Source organism: Rhipicephalus sanguineus, chromosome 2, assembly GCF_013339695.2.
Source record: "Rhipicephalus sanguineus isolate Rsan-2018 chromosome 2, BIME_Rsan_1.4, whole genome shotgun sequence".
Classification (NCBI taxonomy): Eukaryota; Metazoa; Arthropoda; class Arachnida; order Ixodida; family Ixodidae; genus Rhipicephalus; species Rhipicephalus sanguineus.
Genome location: NC_051177.1, coordinates 81022490 through 81042536, shown reverse-complemented (window position 1 = coordinate 81042536; position 20047 = coordinate 81022490). Strand labels below are relative to the sequence as shown.

At 44.9% G+C, this 20047-nt stretch overlaps 1 protein-coding gene across 1 annotated transcript in view; it reads left to right on the top strand.

The window, feature by feature from the left end:
• LOC119381697 (Down syndrome cell adhesion molecule homolog) overlaps positions 1-20047 on the top strand; it is a 151470-nt gene that overhangs the window by 299 nt on the left and 131124 nt on the right. Inside the window, exon 2 of the mRNA XM_049412870.1 lies at positions 9548-9958. Within this exon, the coding sequence (XP_049268827.1) occupies positions 9548-9958 (411 nt within the window). The remainder of the gene's footprint in view (positions 1-9547; positions 9959-20047) is intronic.

Sequence of the window (20047 nt, the reverse complement as noted above, 5' to 3'; positions counted from 1 at the left end):
TTTACTTCTCAAATGGCTGCAGCCAAATACAGGATGCACACGAGCTTATGTGAGAATCGCATATCGTTCAAGACACGCTTCATTCATTCATTCATTCATTCATTCATTCATTCATTCATTCATTCATTCATTCATTCATTCATTCATTCATTCATTCATTCATTCATTCATTTTATTTGCAACAACAAAAAATGTTGCGGTAGACCAAGGAAAGAAAAAGCTGATCAAACAGCTTGAAAATGTCCAGGCCACCCCACACGCACGTCAGCAGAAACGGTAAATACAAAAATAAAAATAAAGTACACGTACGCGGAGTGATACACAGAGTTCACAGAGTGATCACAAGAACTGAAGCTCACAAACATTAATTTTCTTCCATGTTCACCTAGCGAAATTTGGACTTACTCTACATGAACGTTACGCAATGCAACGCTTTTATACTTGCACACAACTATTCTTGGCGATGAAGGAACACTACGGGGACGGAGCTTGTGCACATAACCTGCCTGTAGAAAATGAAGTCTTTTTTTGTTATTTTTCAAGCAGAAAACACGCACGCAATTGCGGGGCTATATTCGTTAGCGGTAGCATTCACGCGATATAGCCCTGTAGGCTTCACTCTATTGCAACGAAAAGTTGTCCGCGAGTATATAGCAGCAGAAGCCTCGCAAACGCCTCGATGCAGGCGTGCATCACGAAAAGAAGCAGTCACTTAACCATCGCGCCTTCTATTTGACTTAAAACAAAACTTACTTTCACTTTGCATGACAAAACAATAAAAAAACTACGACGTATTGGGTTCGATACAGAGGACCTAAGACTAAGACGCGTACACGATGTTTTCTACCTTTCTTATTTTAAGTCATTAAAGTTCTCCTCCTTGGTATTAAGCGCTAAGCCTGTCCACATCGACAGTTTTATTTATAGGTTTTAAAGTAGAATCATCATTAAAAATTAATCTTTTTTATAACTATATTATTTACTTGTGCGTGACAACTCTATGTACATGCCCTTTTTTCTTGCTATCGTTTTTGACACCCTTGGGCACACACCCGTATTAGCGCCTTGCGCCAATAGACTAACTGCATTACTAACATCGTCATCGTCATCACGTTTCCTATATGCCGTATAAGACGCTACGAATAAAAACTGTCAGTTGATCACTTCTATAATGTCGCTGCTAGTAGCAGATCAACTCGAACTTTCCTCACAAATTGCGCCGTAGTTATAATTTACTCGGCTTTCGTTTATATTTGCGTTTGGCTTGTCTGCTCTAAGTACTCGCCATACTTTCCTGGGAATTGCAAAAGCTGAACGAAGTTAACGAGATCAATGCGGAATGGCTGCGCTTGTTTGAGTGTTATCGTGGACGTGTGCGCACTACTCGTGGAGTGCAATCCGGTGTTCACCACCCAGTCTAGACGGTTGACTCTTCGTTTTTTTTTTTTCATCACTGCTGGCAGCATGCATACAATGTTCACGGGAGAGCTGAACGGATTCAAAAGCTTGTATTAACCTAATGTAACCAGTGCTTTATTTATTCAGACGGTAATGGACAAGTTTGTTGGATTAGGGTGTTGAAAATTAAAACTGGCGTTACTTGATCCAGGCATAGAGCGTTAGGGTGTGTTGAACCTGTTGCTATCCGAACGGCCATTCTCCAACGGCAGTGGAAAAAAGAAAACAGGTAGAAGGGGCATAAGCCGGTCAACAGGCTGCCGTTCGAACGTAATAACTCGTATACCCTTTAGCTAAATTCTGATTAGGTATCGTCGAGGTAACACCCTGAGTATATGGCCGTCAGTGAGACCTGCTATTACACGCTCTTTAAAGCTCATTTAGACATTTTCATGCGGCTTCAAAATACCGTCCGGCCTGTCGTGTGGCTGAGCTGCCTCGTTTTCTGTCAACTCCCTCATTGGTTAGCATTAACCTTGTCTCGATCAAGATGGTAGCTCGCATGCCATGACCAAAATAAGAGCTTCAGGTTTCATTACCTTTGCTTCGACAGAACATTCAGGATTCATCTTTCTTAGTGCTCGCTATTCAAAATATTTCATTAAAGGCACGACTTAATTTACGCATATAACTCAGTAGATACCATAGCAAATTAAAGCGGTGCTATGTTACCAAAAACAGCGGTCATATACCTAACTTTATTCTCTTAATATCCTAGAAGCGCTTCTATCAATCTGTAATGTAGGTAGCGTCGACCAAGGTGCTGGGCAGGTAGGTAACCAAAGGAGGTAGTACTGGTTACTTTACTTAACTAATAAGTGGCCATCGATATGTAACAGAATGAAGGCAACAAATGTCAGTGCTGTGAAAAAATCACAGCATATCCACGGGGTGAATGATGATGAGTGTTGCGAAGCTCCGGAGGGAATCATTGGTAAACCGTGAAACTCTTCCGGGAAATTCGCCCAGTACATCGTATAAAGTGTGTGAACCACCGTGTATATATTAAACATCAAACTTTTATTGTACTGTTGGTTTACGATCGGGCGAGGTGGCTACATACTACTACAGAGGAGAGAACGACCCACACCCTAAGGAGCTTCGCCCCTAAAAGAAGCCCCATTGCATTATGAAAGGCCTTAAGTTATATAATGCAATTGTGATAAATTGAAAAGAACCAGCACTTTGTTCGGACACGTGGTGTTACCAACGTGGTATCTAGAACAGTGCAGTTAATCCGACAGAAAACAGATCCACGCTTCGTCGCATGTGGCACTGATGCCGTTGATTATAAGTGCGGTGTAGTTGTAGGTTTTCAGCAAAACTTTTCAGGCATTCGTGTGTGCCATGATGGATGTTACCATTCTCCGCCCTTGCGTGAACACAAAATCTTTTGTACCACCTCGATGTAAAGGAAAGCACTGTAAATCCTTTTCCTGTGGTAACGGTACACTTGCGTCTTCGTTAAAATTGATCCAATGTTGCTTTGAAGTTTGAAAAACCCCTTGCTTCACGACTTGGTTCCCACCTGTCAGGAGGAAGACCACAAGGCGGGTTCGACGTGTCACAATATTGTTTTTGAAGCAGTTTTTAGGGCTATTTCATCGACACAAAGCTTAATGAAACAGCTTGCTAAGTGGGCACATTCAAATTCACTCTTTTGCTTCTCTGATGGCATTATGAAACGGAACCGTTTGTGTGGAGCCCTCCGTTCACTACGATGTATCACACTGCAGTGTTGATTTCAGATGTATACGACACAACAAAGCCATGAATTAGAGGTCCCCCTGTCAATCAGACTGGGCTGTGTTGCAGTTGTCCATCTTCAAGCTAAATGGATTCGTACCAAAAAAAAAAAAATACGGCGGATTCCACGCACTTTGGGAATCTATGTAATGCGAAGCAGCCGGCAAAGAGCTGCTACATGGCCTTGTTTGTTTTTGAGGCAAATGAAGTCATTCATGCCATGGCATCTAGTTCACTATATAGCGTATGTTTGCCATGCATGCATGCATGTCCAATCCGGTATATACGATGCTATGGAAACGTGTATTCTGGAATATACGAGGCATGACCTGTCATTTATGTTAATCACCCAATCGTGTCATGCCATACCAATTTTGGTATATATCCAGTTAACAAAACGGCCGGAAGCGCACTATAAGCGTGGCACGTAAATCATGTCGTACATGACATGCATGTCATGGTTTTCATATTGCCACCTCTCATTTACGTTCGTCATACAGCCGCGTCGCGCGGTACCAGTTTTAGTGTATATCAAGTGAGCGAAACAGAAGCGATTGGACAATGAGCGTGGCATGTAAATCATGCCGTAAATTACACGCATATCATGATATTCAAGTTACCACCTGTCATTTATGTTTGCCATACAGTCACTTCGCGCAATACCAATTTTGGTGTATATCAAACTAGCGAAACGGCCGCCAGCGCACCATGAGCGGGGCAAGTAAGTCATGCTTTACCTGACATGCGTGTCATGATTTTCATGTTAACTCCTGTTATTTATGTTCGTCACATAGTCAAGTCGCGCAAAACTAATTTTGGCGTCGATCAAGCTAGCGGAACGGCCGCCAGCGCACCTTGAGCGTGGCACGTAAGTCCTGCTGTGCCTGACATGCGAGTCATGATTTTCATGTTAACACCTGTTATTTGTGTTCGTCACGCAGTCATGTCACTCAATACTAATTTTGGTGTAGATCAATCTAGCGGAACGGCCGCCAACGCAGCATGTGCGGGACATGTACGCCATGCTGTACATGAGATGCTTGTCATGATTTTTATGTTAACTCCTGTGATTTATGTTCGTCAGACGGTCACGTCACGCAATATCAATTTTGGTGTATATCAAGCTAGCGAAACGGCCGCGAGCGCACCATGAGCATGGCACGTAAATCATGCTGTACATGACATGCGTGTCATGATTTTCATGTTAAATCCTGTTATTTATGTTCGTCACACAGTCACGTCGCGCGATACCAATTTTGGTGTGTATCAAGCTAGCGAAACGGCCGCGAGTGCATCATGAGCGTGGCACGTATGTCATGTTGTACATGACATGTGTGTCATGATTTTCATATTAACTCCTGTTATTTATGTTCGTCACACAGTCACGTCACGCGATACCAATTTTGGTGTGTATCAAGCTAGCGAAACGGCCGCGAGTGCATCATGAGCGTGGCACGTATGTCATGTTGTACATGACATGTGTATCATGGTTTTCATATTAACTCCTGTTATTTATGTTCGTCACACAGTCACGTCACGCGATACCAATTTTGGTGTATATTAAGCTAGCGAAACGGCCGCGAGCGCATCATCAGTGTGGCACGTAAGTCATGCTGTACATGACATGTGTGTCATGATTTTCATATTAACTCCTGTTATTTATGTTCGTCACACAGTCACGTCGCGCGATACCAATTTTGGTGTATATCAAGCTAGCGAAACGAACGCCAGCGCACCATGAGCGTGGCACGTAAGTCATGCTGTACATGACATGCGTATCATGATTTGCGCGTTAGGACCGGTCACTTATGTTCGTCATACACTCTTGTCATGCTATACCAATTTTGATATATATCAGATTAACGAAACGGCCGCAAGAGCACCAAGACAGTGGCATGTAAATCATGTCGTTCATGACATGGATATCATGATTTTCATGTCATGACCTGTCATTTACGCTCGTCATGAAGTCATGCTACGCCATGCCAATTTTGGTGCACATCCTATTAACGAAACGGCCAGGAGAGCACAAAGTCGTAGGCGGCTAGATAGATAGATAGATAGATAGATAGATAGATAGATAGATAGATAGATAGATAGATAGATAGATAGATAGATAGATAGATAGATAGATAGATAGATAGATAGATAGATAGATAGATAGATAGATAGATAGATAGATAGATAGATACGCTCAAAGTCACAGAAGTTCGCTAAGAAATGCTTTGCATTTAAAAATTACACCATCTCGCGCTAAAGGGGACCATGAGTAGTGATTCAGAACTATCGATGGTACTATCGATACTATCGATAGCTGAGTCACTATCGAGCTATCGATAGCTGAGTCACTATCGAGCTATCGATAGTCAAAAATACTATCGATAGTGATATCGATAGTAAGAAATTCGATGGTACTATCGATAGTATAAAAATAACATCGCCGACTCACTGCAGGATAAACTCGGTTCCCCGCGCGCGTGGTACATAGTGCAGCCGGAGGAGCAGACTCAAAGGCAAGAAAGTTGACATGATTGTGTTCCACCAGAGTGCTTTGCTGACACATTATCATAAAGTGAAACTTTTCAGCTGTAGCGGAATGGAAGCCTTTACATGTGGTGGGACTGCGCGGCTTCAAATTGATATTGCATTTTATGATTTCAAAATAAAAAAAAATATCAAGAAGTTAATTGTAAGCTGTAAATCGTTGCTTTTGGATACGAATTTATTGATGGATATAGTCCGCCATTTTCACTGCGGAAATAGATAATTTCTCGGCCAAAAATTGGTCATAAATTAAGCGAAGCTGGTAGTAGGCTATCGCAGATATTTTGACAATATGGCCGGCCAGCAACCGCATCATTGTTCACACCGCTATCGATAGTATTGTCACGTGGTTGTGACGGTGAAGAATGCTGCAGCAAGACTGGGAAATACGGAGCTCTTTATTTGGGCGAACTTGTGCCCAGAAAATCAAAACTCAAAATACAAGCGATACATGCTACGCACTGATAGCGCCGGGAGCAGTCAGCCGTTGAGTAATTTGATCATCGTTGGAGCGCGTCGTCCTTTATACACCAGTCATCAAACCGTTCCGCGTTATCGCTGGTGCTCGCTTAAGCTCTCGAATAACTTTGACTATTCGCGTCCGGCGCGTAATCTTAACAGAATGATCTCAAACAATTGTGAAGCTTCTCACACATTACGGCGCGGTCTGCGTCAAACGTTGCTAACAGTCTTTGTGGGTGAAACCCGAATACGTCAAAACAAAGCAATAAACACGCGTGGCAGTAATATAGTAATATCGTTATTGCAATATTACCGATGGTACTACCGATTGCACTATCGATAGTTTGTCGATAGCAGCACTATCGATAGTTTGTTTACACTATCGATAGTTTCAAAAGAACTATCGATACTATCGATAGTCAATTTACCGATAGTTCTGCATCACTAACCATGAGGCGATGCGAAGCCGGAGCACTTGGACAAGCACGTTCCGTTGGCGTTCGTTGGCCATGCTACCGACCTCGGGCATGCTACCGACATCGCGTCGTGGAACGCGAAGAGGAACACTACGCGCGTCGTGCCTTCCCTCTAGCCTGGCAGTTAATTCTCACAGGGCGAGCGGGGAACGCGGTCGACAGGCGCGCGAGAGGGGGGCAGCGTAGGAGAGGAGAGAGAGGTGGAGGGGACGCACATGCACTGGCGCTCATCGCGGCGTCGCGAAGGAGAGAATTTCGGCATGTCGAGCCCGCATTTCAGAGGAGTCAACCGAAGCAAGCGCTGGACTGAACGCGCGCAGCGCTCTACCACTTGAAGGAGAGGAGACTAGCGCATGCGATGCGAGAGCAGAAGCGAGAACGCAGGAGAAGCGCAAGAAGGTTCTGGGGAGAAGTGGAGAGAGTAACGCGCAGCTGTTGGAGAGATGGAAGGAGGAGAGTTGCGCATGTGTAGTGTGAGTGCGGACGCCCATGCCACAGGACATACCCCCAAGCAAGAGATGCTTCGCATCTAAAAAATTGCAGGCGCGCCTAATTCTTGACTTAGGCGTCTGGTAGGGGCGCCCGTCACTCGGCGTTTGTGTACACTGGTGCATTACTTGGGTCAACGTTGTGCTTTTCGCACTGACAGAACGGATCTCAGTGGCCGCGGAAAAAGAAGCGCGTGGTTCATATCTTCTCCGCCTGGCGCAGCAATGATCCCACTGCTCACAAGAAAACCGTTTGCTCTTTCAAAAACTCAGTCAATTAATTTGTATGAAATATGTTAACGGTTAAATGGCCCTTCAGTCAACTTACGCTCCAATTTCACATGTATCCAATATAGCTCTTAACGCGGACCAGAACCATTAATTTTGTATCAGTTTTCTTTTTTAAGACAATTTTCTGTATATTCGGAAAACCGGAAATAAGTGCTCGAACGGTAGTGCTTGGAAGTGAAAATACTGTGCCACTCGTTGTGCGTGCCACTAAAAAAACGACAGCTACTCCAGGTTCTCCTTAAGGTAGAATAAAAACGCTGTCGTAAGTCGCTCCTACAGCTTTTGTGCAGTTTTGCAGAGACGCATGTAGGCGCATTTGACCGCTTAACTATATGGCTAAGCGGCACCACGATTCGAGCTCGACGTCGGATTTATCAAGTATCGCCGGAAGCAGGAGTTCAGGTTGGTCGGAAAAGTGAAAAGTTCAGGTTGCAGGGTACGAGCTTGTGGCTGTCAGAGGCCAGTTCTTTTCGCTTTTCTTATTCCTATTTTTACAGCGGTCGTCAGTAGGAAGCGCGAACAACTTTTGAACGGATGTGCGGAAGTTCGCACCGAAACCCTTGTTGGGAAGTGAAGGAGCACCTGTTCTTGACATCGCACGAAGGAACTTCACAATGTCAATCCTAATGCAGTGTTCAGGAAGTGCAGTTTTAAGCTCACATTTCTTACCTTTCGTAAGAACTGTGGTTAGCGTTCTGTCTTCACTAAGTGTTATGCTTCTTATGACCGGTTAGTGCAAACCTTAACTAGATAGAATAATATTAGACGGCGCAGATCCATGTTTCTTGCTTCTTTTTGCTCCTTAGAAACAGGAAGTGCCTGTTCGCAGGAAAATTGGATCCTTCAACATGACTGAGACCTTTCAACAACGCCACCGAGAATCATCGGCAAATTTTCCTGCTTATTCACTTGCAACGAATCAGAAATAAAAGACAGTCTAGTCTTGACTTCGGTCCTCTTCCGAAAACTGCCTCGAGGAATACAGCCATGACGGTGACTCAATTAATAATATAGTAAATTCGCTTGTAATAGAACCTCACTGTAAACCAATCCAGAATTCCAAAATTTTCAGGCAAGCCGGATTAGAAGAAAGATAGAAACGACAGAAAAAGCAAGGGAAGAAGGAAGAAAAGGGTTAAGGAGTGATGCGCGAGAATAAAGGCAAACGCATAGCCAGTTCGCCTAAAAGTGTGCAGCGAAATTTTGGTGGTTTGACTTTGTGTACGTACGACAGTCTAGCACGCAGTCCTAACGTCTACTCGTGCAACGTTTGCCATTTTGAAAGAAATATAGTATAAAGTCTGATATACTTTTCTTCTTTTGATGACGAAAGACGAGCTCGTTGAGCCAGGTTTAGCCGAAGTGACGAGGTATCCCTTCATGGAAGCGGTATAAGAAAGTGGAGTTTGTGGGATCTAGCTTTTTGATGCAAATAACAAGCCATAGGATATTCGAATAGCTATAGTGCTGCATCGAACTTGACGAAAATAAACTAAGGGATGTGGTAGAATTTATAAATGCTGATAAAATTGCCTGTACTCATATTCCTCTGAAATACTCTTGCAGTCAGGCCCGTAGCCAGGAATTCTTTTCGGGGGAGCCCACTTGCAGAAGGCACTGATGTTCGAGAAAAACACCTATTTTCATTATTTATTTTCAGTAGAACAACCCCTCTACCAAAATTTCGGAGGAGAGGGGAAAGACAGGCCCCTAGAATCCCCCCCCCCCCAAACTGCCCCTTGCTACGGGCCTGCTTCCAGTTGAGAAAATGCGTGGATATTACTTAGTTTATTTTTACTGTTCACGTCTGCTTGACGATTGAGAAATACTTTGCAGTGAACAAAAACTCGTTACTTGTCATGCATGTGAGACAAAAAACTCCTACATGTTTGCGTGCGGTGAGGCATGTCTCTCAAGCTTGGACATAGGTTCACCGGAATTCTTTTGCAGAAAAAGAAAAGGTCAGCAGAATACCCTAATTACCATAATTAAGTTTCGACTTTCGCAAAATGCACAGGTGAGTTGATAAATTTTCAAGAGTTCTCAATTATGTCCTTTCTTTCATTCTCCTTTCACACGCAGCCCTGCTACACGTGTTTCCACGTCAGGAAGCCGACTTGGTCGAAGCCACGTCAACGTACGGCGCTAGTTTCAGCAGCAGCATCAGCATTAACGGAGCTGGCGGCAACGTGCAGGGCCCGCAGCTTACGAGTGAGCTACCGTCGCGGTTGCTCTTCTCCAACTCGTCCGGCGGCAGCTTGCCTTGCTCCGCGACGGGTCAGCCAGCACCGACGGTCCGCTGGCTCACCGAGGACGGAGAAGAGGCGGTCGACGTTCCCCGCCTCAGACACGTGCGCCAAGGAGACGGATCCCTGGTGTTCCTGCCTTTCCGCGCCGACCAGTTCCGCCGAGACGTGCACGAGGCTCGTTACCGCTGCTCGGCAAGTAACGCCATCGGTACGGTGGTCAGCCCACAGGTTCACGTCACAGCCGGTAAGTGAAACACTTCCTAATGGCTCGTTTGATTAGCATGAAAGAGTGAATGAGAGGCCACCTGGCCGCGTATTGCATTTAAGTTAATCTTCCGTGGCACCCAGTTCCTTAAGTACGCTGGCGACAAGGATGTCATAGAAATCACAGGAGCATCTTCCATTTTTTACGGGATACGACAAATGACCAGCCTAATGCAGCTTTCGTGTCGGTGCGCCCAGGCTAGCGCCTTCAAATGCGTTGGATAGACTTGATAATCGCCCTTTGTTGGAACAAAGGGTTCTGGAACACTGGCGAAGCCTGCGTCAGCACAGAGGACGATGTAAGTGTAATTTTTAAGGACAGCTGGGCTAAGAGGCATACAATAAGGGTTGTCGTATTTTCCTTTCCTCTGTTTTTTTTTTCTTTTTCTGTAGCGTCTAATTTTTATCCCGTTTATTCCCCTCTCCCCAGCACAGGGTACTCAGCCGGTCTAAGAACTACCTAACTTCCCCGTCTTTCCGTCTGTTTCTTCCTCTTCTCATCCTCTTCATGCAGAAATTGCCTTCCTGTACGACGCTTCGCACAAATCTGTGTGGCGTGTAACTGGCATGGCATAAGCAATTATGAGTTTTATTAGCGAAGGTGTTTAAGCTATCGGTAACCTGTGCTCCGTCGTGCAAAACTTGTCAGGTGGGTATGCACCACAGGAATTGGGCAAGCCCCACTACCGTGTACAGATGGTGCGAGTGTCAAAGAAAAAAGAACACGTGAAAAAGTGAGACAGAGAAAGAAATATATAGAAAGAAAGATGGAAAATAGAGAGAAACAAAGCGATACAAACAAAGAGGAAGAGAGAAATAAAGGGAATAAAGCCATGGAAAAATAAAAAGAGAGAACAACATAGAGAGAAAGAAAAAGAGAAAGAGAGAAATTGATAGGGAGAAAGAGGAAGCGTTAAAGAGGGAGACAGAGAGGGAAGAAAGAGAAGGAATTATAGAAAGAGCGAGAAAGAGAAAGAAAGAGAAGAAAGAAAGAGGAAAATATATAGAAACAAAGGAAAAACAAAGAAACAAAAAAATAGAAACAGGCTTGGCACCGCTAGTTCGAAGCTGTCATAATTTTTTAGGGGCGAAGCTCCTTATAGCATCACCTGGTCGGTCGTCGCTTCATGCGGCGTGTCCCCGCCGTCGCGTCTCCCGTATCATTCAATAGATGGCGCTGTCCCATAGAGATGCATGCAAACTGCAGTTGGGTGACGGTATACTAAATGGCGCTGTCCCATAGAGATGTGTGCAATATGGGTGCAAAAGAAGAAAAAAAAGAAAAAAAAAAAGACGAGAAGAAAGAAGAAAAGCAGCGGCACCCTGCACGCTAGATGGCGTGCAGTAATCATAGCGGCGTATCGCATTGATTACTGCTGTACGAAACCACTGAACATTTCAGGGTGTAACCATGATTGCTTCAGAATCTTCGCCCAAGCTCTTCATCATTTACCCGTGGATATACTGTAATTTTTTTACCTGTTTCTTTTTGTCATTCATTTATTCGTGCACATTCACTCTATTTTCCTATCTGATCCACACGTTTACGTAACAGACCATGGCATACAGCTAAGCGTGTTGTAAGCTGTTGAACCATATGTTGTTGTCGTTGTCCCTTTGTTGCTAAGTGCACAGCAAGCCGTCGCGGTGGCAAAGTGGCTACAGTGCTCGTCTGCTGATCCGAAAGGCTCGGGTTCGAACCCAGCCGCAGCGGTCGCATTTCGATGGAGGCGAAACGCTCTAGAGGCCAATGTACTGTGCGATGCCTGCACAAGTTGAAGAACCCCAGATGGTCGAAGTTATGCGGAGCCCTCCACTGCGACGTCTCTCTTAGCAAATGTTAATTTGGGACCTTAAATCCCATAAACTAAACGACCAACTGCATGGTGTAAGAAGGAAGTATGTTAATTTGCCGCCGGCACAAAGATGCCTGCGTAGGAGGCGCAGCGATGGCTGTTGGTACACCGCTGTACGTACAAGCGTGCATAGAGTGTTGTAGAGCATCTCCGTTACTTTGTAGGGATAAAAATACAGTAAGTGAGTATGTCAAAAGAGATGTCGGCGGATACGCGCCGACGCCACGTGTCTGAACTGTACGAGTCTAGCACAACAACGCGGATGTGCACCACGCGTTGCGAACCTGCCGACGGCCACAGCGACTTCTGGAGTCCTTGCTCGGACGGCCTACCTGCCGCCAACGACGCGCATGCTTCTATATAAAAGTATGAGCGGAAAAACAGCAGAAACCGAAAGGAATCGACAGGATAGACACTGAAGTGACTGTCTGGGCATGTTTGTAAGATTTCATAGAATCTAAAATTGCGTAATATGAAGGCTGCCAAGAGTCTTGAGCACTGGCGTGTCTCAAGCCTATTCTCTGTCCACGTCTCATTCCTTTTTAGTTTCTAACAGTACAGAGGCTCATGTTGCACCAACTGGTCTAGCAGACTACCATCTCGACCGGCATGCCGACGTCACCAAATCGAGATGACTGTCGTTACGGCATCTTGCTATACTTCCCGCAAGATGCAGGGTTAGATTTACAAATAAAATATTTCTCTTTAGAATGTCATGCCTTACGGCGGCCGTCTAAGTAATAAATGGAATCCTCAGATAAGGTTTCCATAATGAGCTCTGAAGGAAGTTCCGGCTTCGTAGGACTATGAAAGCATCGACGTTTTTCTGCTATATCTCGTTCTCAGAGCCACTTCGCCAACGTAATTTGAGCTCCCATTCTTTATAATGGAGTTCTCCTTTGCGAAACGGAGCACTCGGGAATAATGGTTGAAAGTGTGCGCGGACAAGATGCCTAAAGTGTAAGGCATGAGTGGCTCTTTCTTTCACAGTGAAGGAGGAGAAGTGAAACTGAGGGGACCGATTTTTGTTAGTCGCTGCCATACATGGCTCCTACTCTGACAGGAAATCCGATACGATAAACTCGAAAAGTGGCTCGTCCGCCCAGCGGTTTTATGCCGAGCGTACAATGTGAAGTTTCTCGGGAGCACCCACGTGTTTTTCACTAATGCTTTTGCCCAGCTGGATCAGCCGTTAAAAATACTCGCAGGCGCTTGAAAGCTAGAGTGACAACCATGAAGAAAAAAAAATGGTTGCTTGAATTACCGCCGGTAAAATGTAAACGAAGGATGCTTTTTTGTTGCAGTGAGTTTTCCATACAACAATTCTTGTGTCTACTTTAACATCGTTTGCAGAATAGGCCGGTAGCCTTACTAGCATCGGCTTCATTACACACTGCCAAAAAATAAATAAAAGCGCGCGAAAATGACATTAATTTAGCAGCACAAGAGGCAGGTACGTATCAAGAAGATTCCCTATGTTCCGCACTGGAGTTCTGTAAAAAATTTTGAGTGTATAAAATAGCCTGGAAAGCAGGACATTCGTTCCATAAAGACATCCACATAGCAATACACTCCAACAACACAACACAATCATGCATGCCGCTTATCTCAATTGCAATTGTATATTGTATTAACCATTTGCTATTCGCTTGAAACTCGAATTCTTCGTACGATCCAAACATTTTGTTGTGATATATTCGTGAATCTCTCGGCTTTGTCATGGGACTTCTCTTTTTCGTTGGCGATATTTGCAGTGTATAGCAGACCGGGCAATCTCCTCTGGTTAACCTCCTGATTTCCCCGACGTCTCTCTATTTGACGATATTAATTTCTTACATGTACCAAGCAATTGGCTTTAATAACTTATGATCGAAAACTGTAAATAGGGTAATTAAGAAAACGTAGCAAACAAATAACGAATGCGTTGAAAAATCTTCGAGGGGTGGCGCTGGTCTTCACATCAGTTTGGCCAGGTCCTCGCTTATTGCTCTGAAATTTCAACACACGACTAATAATAGAGTTTAATGGCTCAAGGGCCAGGTGCGGCCAAAAAGCGTCATGACTTATAATGTGGCGATAACGGTGACCAATGGGTTACAATGATATGATGTAATATGGCTGTAAAGGGGAAATTTCGACACGGTGTAGAGCCGTAAATAGTACAGCAGATGTACAATCGCTTGCTACTTCCTTATTTATCAGATCACACGCCTGAGCGCCACGCGTCTTTAATACACTGTCGCCCATATTACGCAATCGTTTTCGGGCCGACGAGCGCAACGCGAAGACATATAGTGATGCACGTAGGTATCCCTGACAGTCGTGAAACTGTACTGACGGAAATGCATCTCTTGCGCCACTAATCCACCGAGTTCGACGTGCCGTCGTTTCCGAAGGGCTTAACTGCGTCAGTACTGATTTCCCGCTGCTGAGAGCAACGAGTACGAGACAGCCGGGTGGAAACACGATAGACGACCAGGCGCGCCCGTGTCCCTCATCCACTCGCTCAACTCGTCTTGCGCATCCAGGCCCGAAACGCGGTTCTCCTCCCGTAATTCGCCTTTCTGCTAGTCACGCACCGGAGAGAACGCGCGCAGTGTGTGGGAGGAAGGGCGGGTAGCGGAACGAGCCGGGGGCATCTGGCTTGCTATTCGGCACTGGCGAACATAATGGCCGAATGCTACGTGCACGCGCGACCCGCGCGGAGTTAGCTGCCTCCCACCGGCGCCCACTCTTCCGCGCCCGCAGCTCTTAGGAACCAGCGAGGAAAGCGGCTTATCGCCATGTTTCCTTCTTCTTCGTCCTCCCTGGATCTCCTTTTCGCTCCTGTTTGCAGCATCGTCTACACGACTCGCCACTCTGATCATCTGTGACGTGAGCCAAATTAGGTTTCCTCAGACATTTTCTTTCTTTTTTTGTTCTGTTCTTGGGCACAACCTTGCCAGCGGCTGCGCATGTCCTATTCATCCGTCGCAGGAGCGACGTCGTTTCCTGTCACTCTCCTCGGCTTACCGTTGCTTTCGGCAAACAGATGTTTTACTTTCACCTCTTGTTTGTGGCCTCGTTTGTACGCTCAGTATTGTCACCCCTGTGAGCTTCGCGCTTTGTCAGAGACAACCTACTTGTCGTTATTTGCCCTTTTTTTTTTAATTTCACGTGTGAATAAAAACGGCGAGAAATACTTTCCGAATCCGGCTTGTTGTATGTTATTACAAGTCGCAGAAATCTACCCTTATTAACTAGCTCAGTTCTGATGATATCCTAACCACGCTACAGGTTCATAAAAAGAGTGCAGCCGCCTACGTGACTGCAGCCAACATGGTGATCTAAATGGAGGCCATTCGGATTATCCGGAAGGACGCTGCTTAGGGGATTAATACAGACGTACAGGTCCGGGAAATTAGTGGAAGGCTTACGTTTAGTTTTGCTGGTGTTGCAGTTTGCGCTCACTTGCACTAGACCAAGAGAGCGCAAATAAAATAAAAAATAGTGAGGAGTTCTTGCACTTAGCTGTCATTATTATCACTGCCTAGCAGCTCTTAAGCACATTGCAAAATTTACGTGCCATGAACCCATGCAAGTATTCTAGGACCATAAAAGCGTAATCTGGTCGCTTTGCGTGTCCTATACTTAAGTAGCGTCAGCATCTTTGTTTGCCGATACCGACTGAGGTTTTCGTTATGAAATGTTCGTACAACTAATTTACCGACGTAAACTGTAGTGTCCATGCAGGTTGGGTGGCGAATACCTTTTTATTGAGAATTTTTTATAAATTCTGTAATACAAAACCAACTTTAATGAAACAAAAAACCATTTTGCTTTTTTACAGTCGCAGAATTGTTACGCGCGGCTAAAATGCTGTGTAAGCACCACCGTTAGTCACTAATTTTTTTTTAACGGTTGGAGGTGTTTTCGACACACTTGCGCAGATAGATATTCATGTGGTGGGTTTGCAAAAACTTGCTAAATTAATTTCTCGAATTCATCAATACACTTTTTGGATTGTGCGATAAACTTCCTCTCTAGACGACCCCAAGTGGAACAAGTCGCTGGGCGTCTGGACTCATTGCAGGCCATTTCAGGGGGGCACGTCGCCCCCAACCAGCCTCCTGGAAATTGTGTTCCGGATAATGTATTGACCCACAACTTTTGTTGAGGTCATCTCTGTGATGCTTGCAATGACATAAATGAGATACGTAATAACTTCTCCACGGTTATAAGGAACAAACTGCTTTTTTATTTGTAATAAAATTGGTTAAGTCATCACAAAAGTTATAAACAATTCTTGATGCGGAGTTACTTTGCGCGCACCCTTTAGTGCAAATATTCTGGCTTGCCGGTCGCTGAACATGGAACTTGCACAGCTGGTAAGGGAATAGGAAAGGACACAAGGCATATTGCTTTTTCATTGGAGCACATAAGCTATCTGCATTGCGCAGTTTCGCAGTTGCACTCTAGGATCCTCTGCACAACTCCCATCAAATAGTTTATGAGCGAAAAAAGAATGTAAAGCGAAGCACTCGCATGATAGCTGCAGCAGCTGTCATCCGCAGAATAGCGAATACTTACACAAATTGTGTGCAAGTATTCGTTGCCACAGAGTAACCAAGGTATTTCCAGGAACCTCAAAGCTGAAACATTGAAAACATTCAAGTGGTAACAATTTTCATTCACATACAATAAAAACAGACAAAGATGTCAAAAACACAAAGCAAGCTTTCAGCACCGTTCGCAGATGCTTCTGAGAGCTCCATTTCCTCGTATATTTCCATACTGACGCTTGGGCGGTTTTACTGATTGCGGCACCTGTTTTGAGCAGAGCAGTGGCAGATGCTAGTTTCTATTCACGAACTTTGTTTCGGCTCCAGAGTCACTGAGTGATCTGAAAATATTCCCCGCGTGTGCCCTCTTCTTCCTGGTGTACTGGCGCTGTGTTTTCCAAGCAGCTCAAACGGCCTCGAAACAATCGATACAAGACGCTAAAAGTGTACTGGCAGCTGCTCCCGCTACGATTCAGCATGACTTCAATTGAAGACCCTCATAAGTTTTTTTTTTCAGGTTCTAAAAAAAATTTACAAAACTACAGTACATTTTTCTCTTCTATTCCGTAACAACGAGTGTGAATGTTAAAGTTTTGCAAGTGGATTTTGCCGACAAAAAGTTGCAGGCCGATGTAGACATGCAAGATATGCAGGTAATTGCCCCGTCGGGTTCCGTCCTTTCAGATATGGAAGAAAACATCAGCAACTTTTAAAAGTGCAGCGCCAGTAGGTGATAAAAAAAGCGTGTGCGTCATGGCGGAAAAAGGCATAGAAGGCTGGCTGTGCGCCACCATTTTCAACTGGCTGTTCAGATTCTCTATGACCAAGGTTGTTCGAGTCGTTGGAAAACTTGAAACAAGACGTCTAAGAGCACTTAGGGTCCAGACAGCTCGCGACTTGGTATACCACCGATGGTGACTAAGGACGGCGAGACCCGGGCTCGATTAGCTGCATAAGCAGTCGCTGGGAAGAGAGAAGACGCAGCGGTGGCAGCTGATTTTCAGGAAGCACATTTTCACTCACCGCTTCTTGCGGGATTGCAGGGAAACTCAAAAACCTTGATGATGAAGTGTTTTCAGACGTTCGCGATGAGACTCACGTAATCATAGAATAATACTTAGGAAAAGGTTATCTATGAGATAACCGTTGGCATTTCACATCGGTCGGATTACATTCATGCGTACTGTATATCCCTGATTTGTTGCATTTTCAAAATCTCCAATGTAGCGTTAAAATTCAGTTCCCTTCTTTACTATCGTGAATATAGCACCCAGAGCAATGACGTTCGGATGTATCCGAATTTTGAGAACACTTGATAAAAAAATTTTTGCGAAGCTTGCACTAAGCACTAAGCCGCGCAAGCCTTGAAATAGAGAAACTGGACGATTCTGAAGACTAATCTGGTTGCTTCTAAGTTGTTTCTAGGTCTTAGCTAGGGGATGGTGGTTGTTTCTAGGTTTCTTCTAGGCTGTTGCTAGGCTTCAGCTAGGTGATGCTAGGTTATTTCTACGTTGATTCTCAGCGCAGAGATGTTCGAGTTAAACCAGACACAGTGACAGACACGAGCCGGATGTCCAAACTCTAGAGACAGAAACTGGCGCTCCAACCAGCAATTGTTCGCACCTCTCATACAGTCACAGACAGGGCATGGACGTCCATCCAGAGACAAACTAGCGCTGACATCAAGCGTTCGCACCTGTCATCGATCTACGGGCCTTCCATCGCTTCGGGGTCTTCTCGCAGCCGCCGTGGCCTTTCCCGTTCCACAGTGTTGGGCTAACTGTTGCCTTTTTCTTTAGTGGACCAGTGATGAGCAGTGGGATATACCCAATTTCTGTGGCACATACCCGATAGGCCACACAGGGCAGGCCACACAGGATAGGCCGGACAAAGTACGGCTGCCTTAAACAGCTTCTCTGTTAAAAAATTACCACGATACAAAGTGCCAGGTGGCACTGAAATATCATGTTTGAAGGCGTTGTGCAGAAAAATAAGAGGAAAGGGGAAGCAGGAAAGCAATAAAAGCAAGTTACTTTCCTAGAACAGTTAAAAGATAAAAGCAAGTTACTTTCCTAGAACAGTCACAGATTGGAATTCACTGCCTCAGGAGATTTTTACCATCTGAAAATTTTGTTACGTCACTGGAAAATTATCTTTTTGGCTGTCTAGCGTCCCAAAATGTCATAATGTTCTTGTGTCACAGACGTGATGCCTCTTTTAGCGTTCTCATGTTTGTCTTTTTTTTTCTTTGCTACGTCACTGGAAAATGGTTTTGTTGGTGTCTAGCGTTCCCATATGTTGTAATCTTGTTGTTTCACAGACGTGATGCCTCTTTTATCGTAAGAATGATAGTGTTCTTTTGTTTGCAACAAAGTCATGTATTCTTGTTATTGCTGTAATATTTCACTTGATGTTTTCTTTTGCCACTCCTACTTGGACCAGAATGTTGGTCCGCAGTATGTTTAAATAATAAATAATAAATAAATAATAAAAGCAAACGATAAGGTGCAAATGAAGTGCAAATAAACGAAATACGCAGAACTTCCGAATAAGCAAAGGTAGCTTCATAAAGATATGCGAAGCACAGCGGATGCCAAAACAGCATACAGAAAAAGAAAGAAATTGTAGCGATGTCTCTGAGGCAGCCTGTAGAGGAAATTCCGATCTCCACAGCTTCTTAAAGACAGAAAACAGAGCAACGAAAGGAGCACCAACCAAGGGACACGCAAGTTCGTAAAACAGGCAAATCTTGTAGCGACAGTGGCCGAATCCGGACCGAATATACTAAATTCTCACGCTCTGATCCGCGAACATATAGGCGCTTTTTATTTCTTTTCTTCATTCGTGGACTCTCCGCATGCTTGCGCGTTTTGTTCCACGCTCGCATTGAGGGACAAAGCCGCCGAGAAAGCCGTAGAACTCGTGCCGCTCCATCGCTCGGAGGAACGCCACGAAAAGAAAATGGAAGGAATAGGCAAGCAATGATGTGCAACTCTCTGATCCACTAATGCCGTGCACTGCTACGAACGTTGCAGCCTTGTACATCGGCCTATAAGGAACTGGAACGGCGACAGGGGCATGAGAATGGGTTTCGGGCAGGTCGTCAATGCGCGTGTCCTTTCGTTTGGTATTGCAATTAGGCAGGAAGCGCATTCCTCCGTCGCGATATGTAACATAGTTCGTGCCGTAAATTGCACTTGTTTCACAGCTGGCTACTAAGACAGCGCTGCGGACTATGCTTCTGGCGCGTAGTAAAGTAGACTTGACCGCTTTGAGGGAGTGAAGAAGGGACGGCGTCCACAGCAGGAGGACAACGCCATCTATACCACCCCCCCTTTTTTTTAAGAACCACTACACCGCATTACAGAACAGCCCCGCCCCTTTTAATCCCCTCTCCAAGTGTGCCTATATGTAGTTTTATACGTATAAATTCTACACTATTTCCTTATCGGAACATATGTTGTAAGAACGCGCTGCTTTTGCGCCATTGCTGTCGCATTTTCCCATAACGGGGAATACATATTAAACCACACGCTCGACATCATTGCTACCGAGGATTGTCATGACTGACCAGACTAAAGGCTGTCGCACTGGTTGACACCTAGGACCTGATCAACGCTTTTTTCAACGTCGACTGCACGGCGGAGATGAACACCAATCCGAACGACTCGT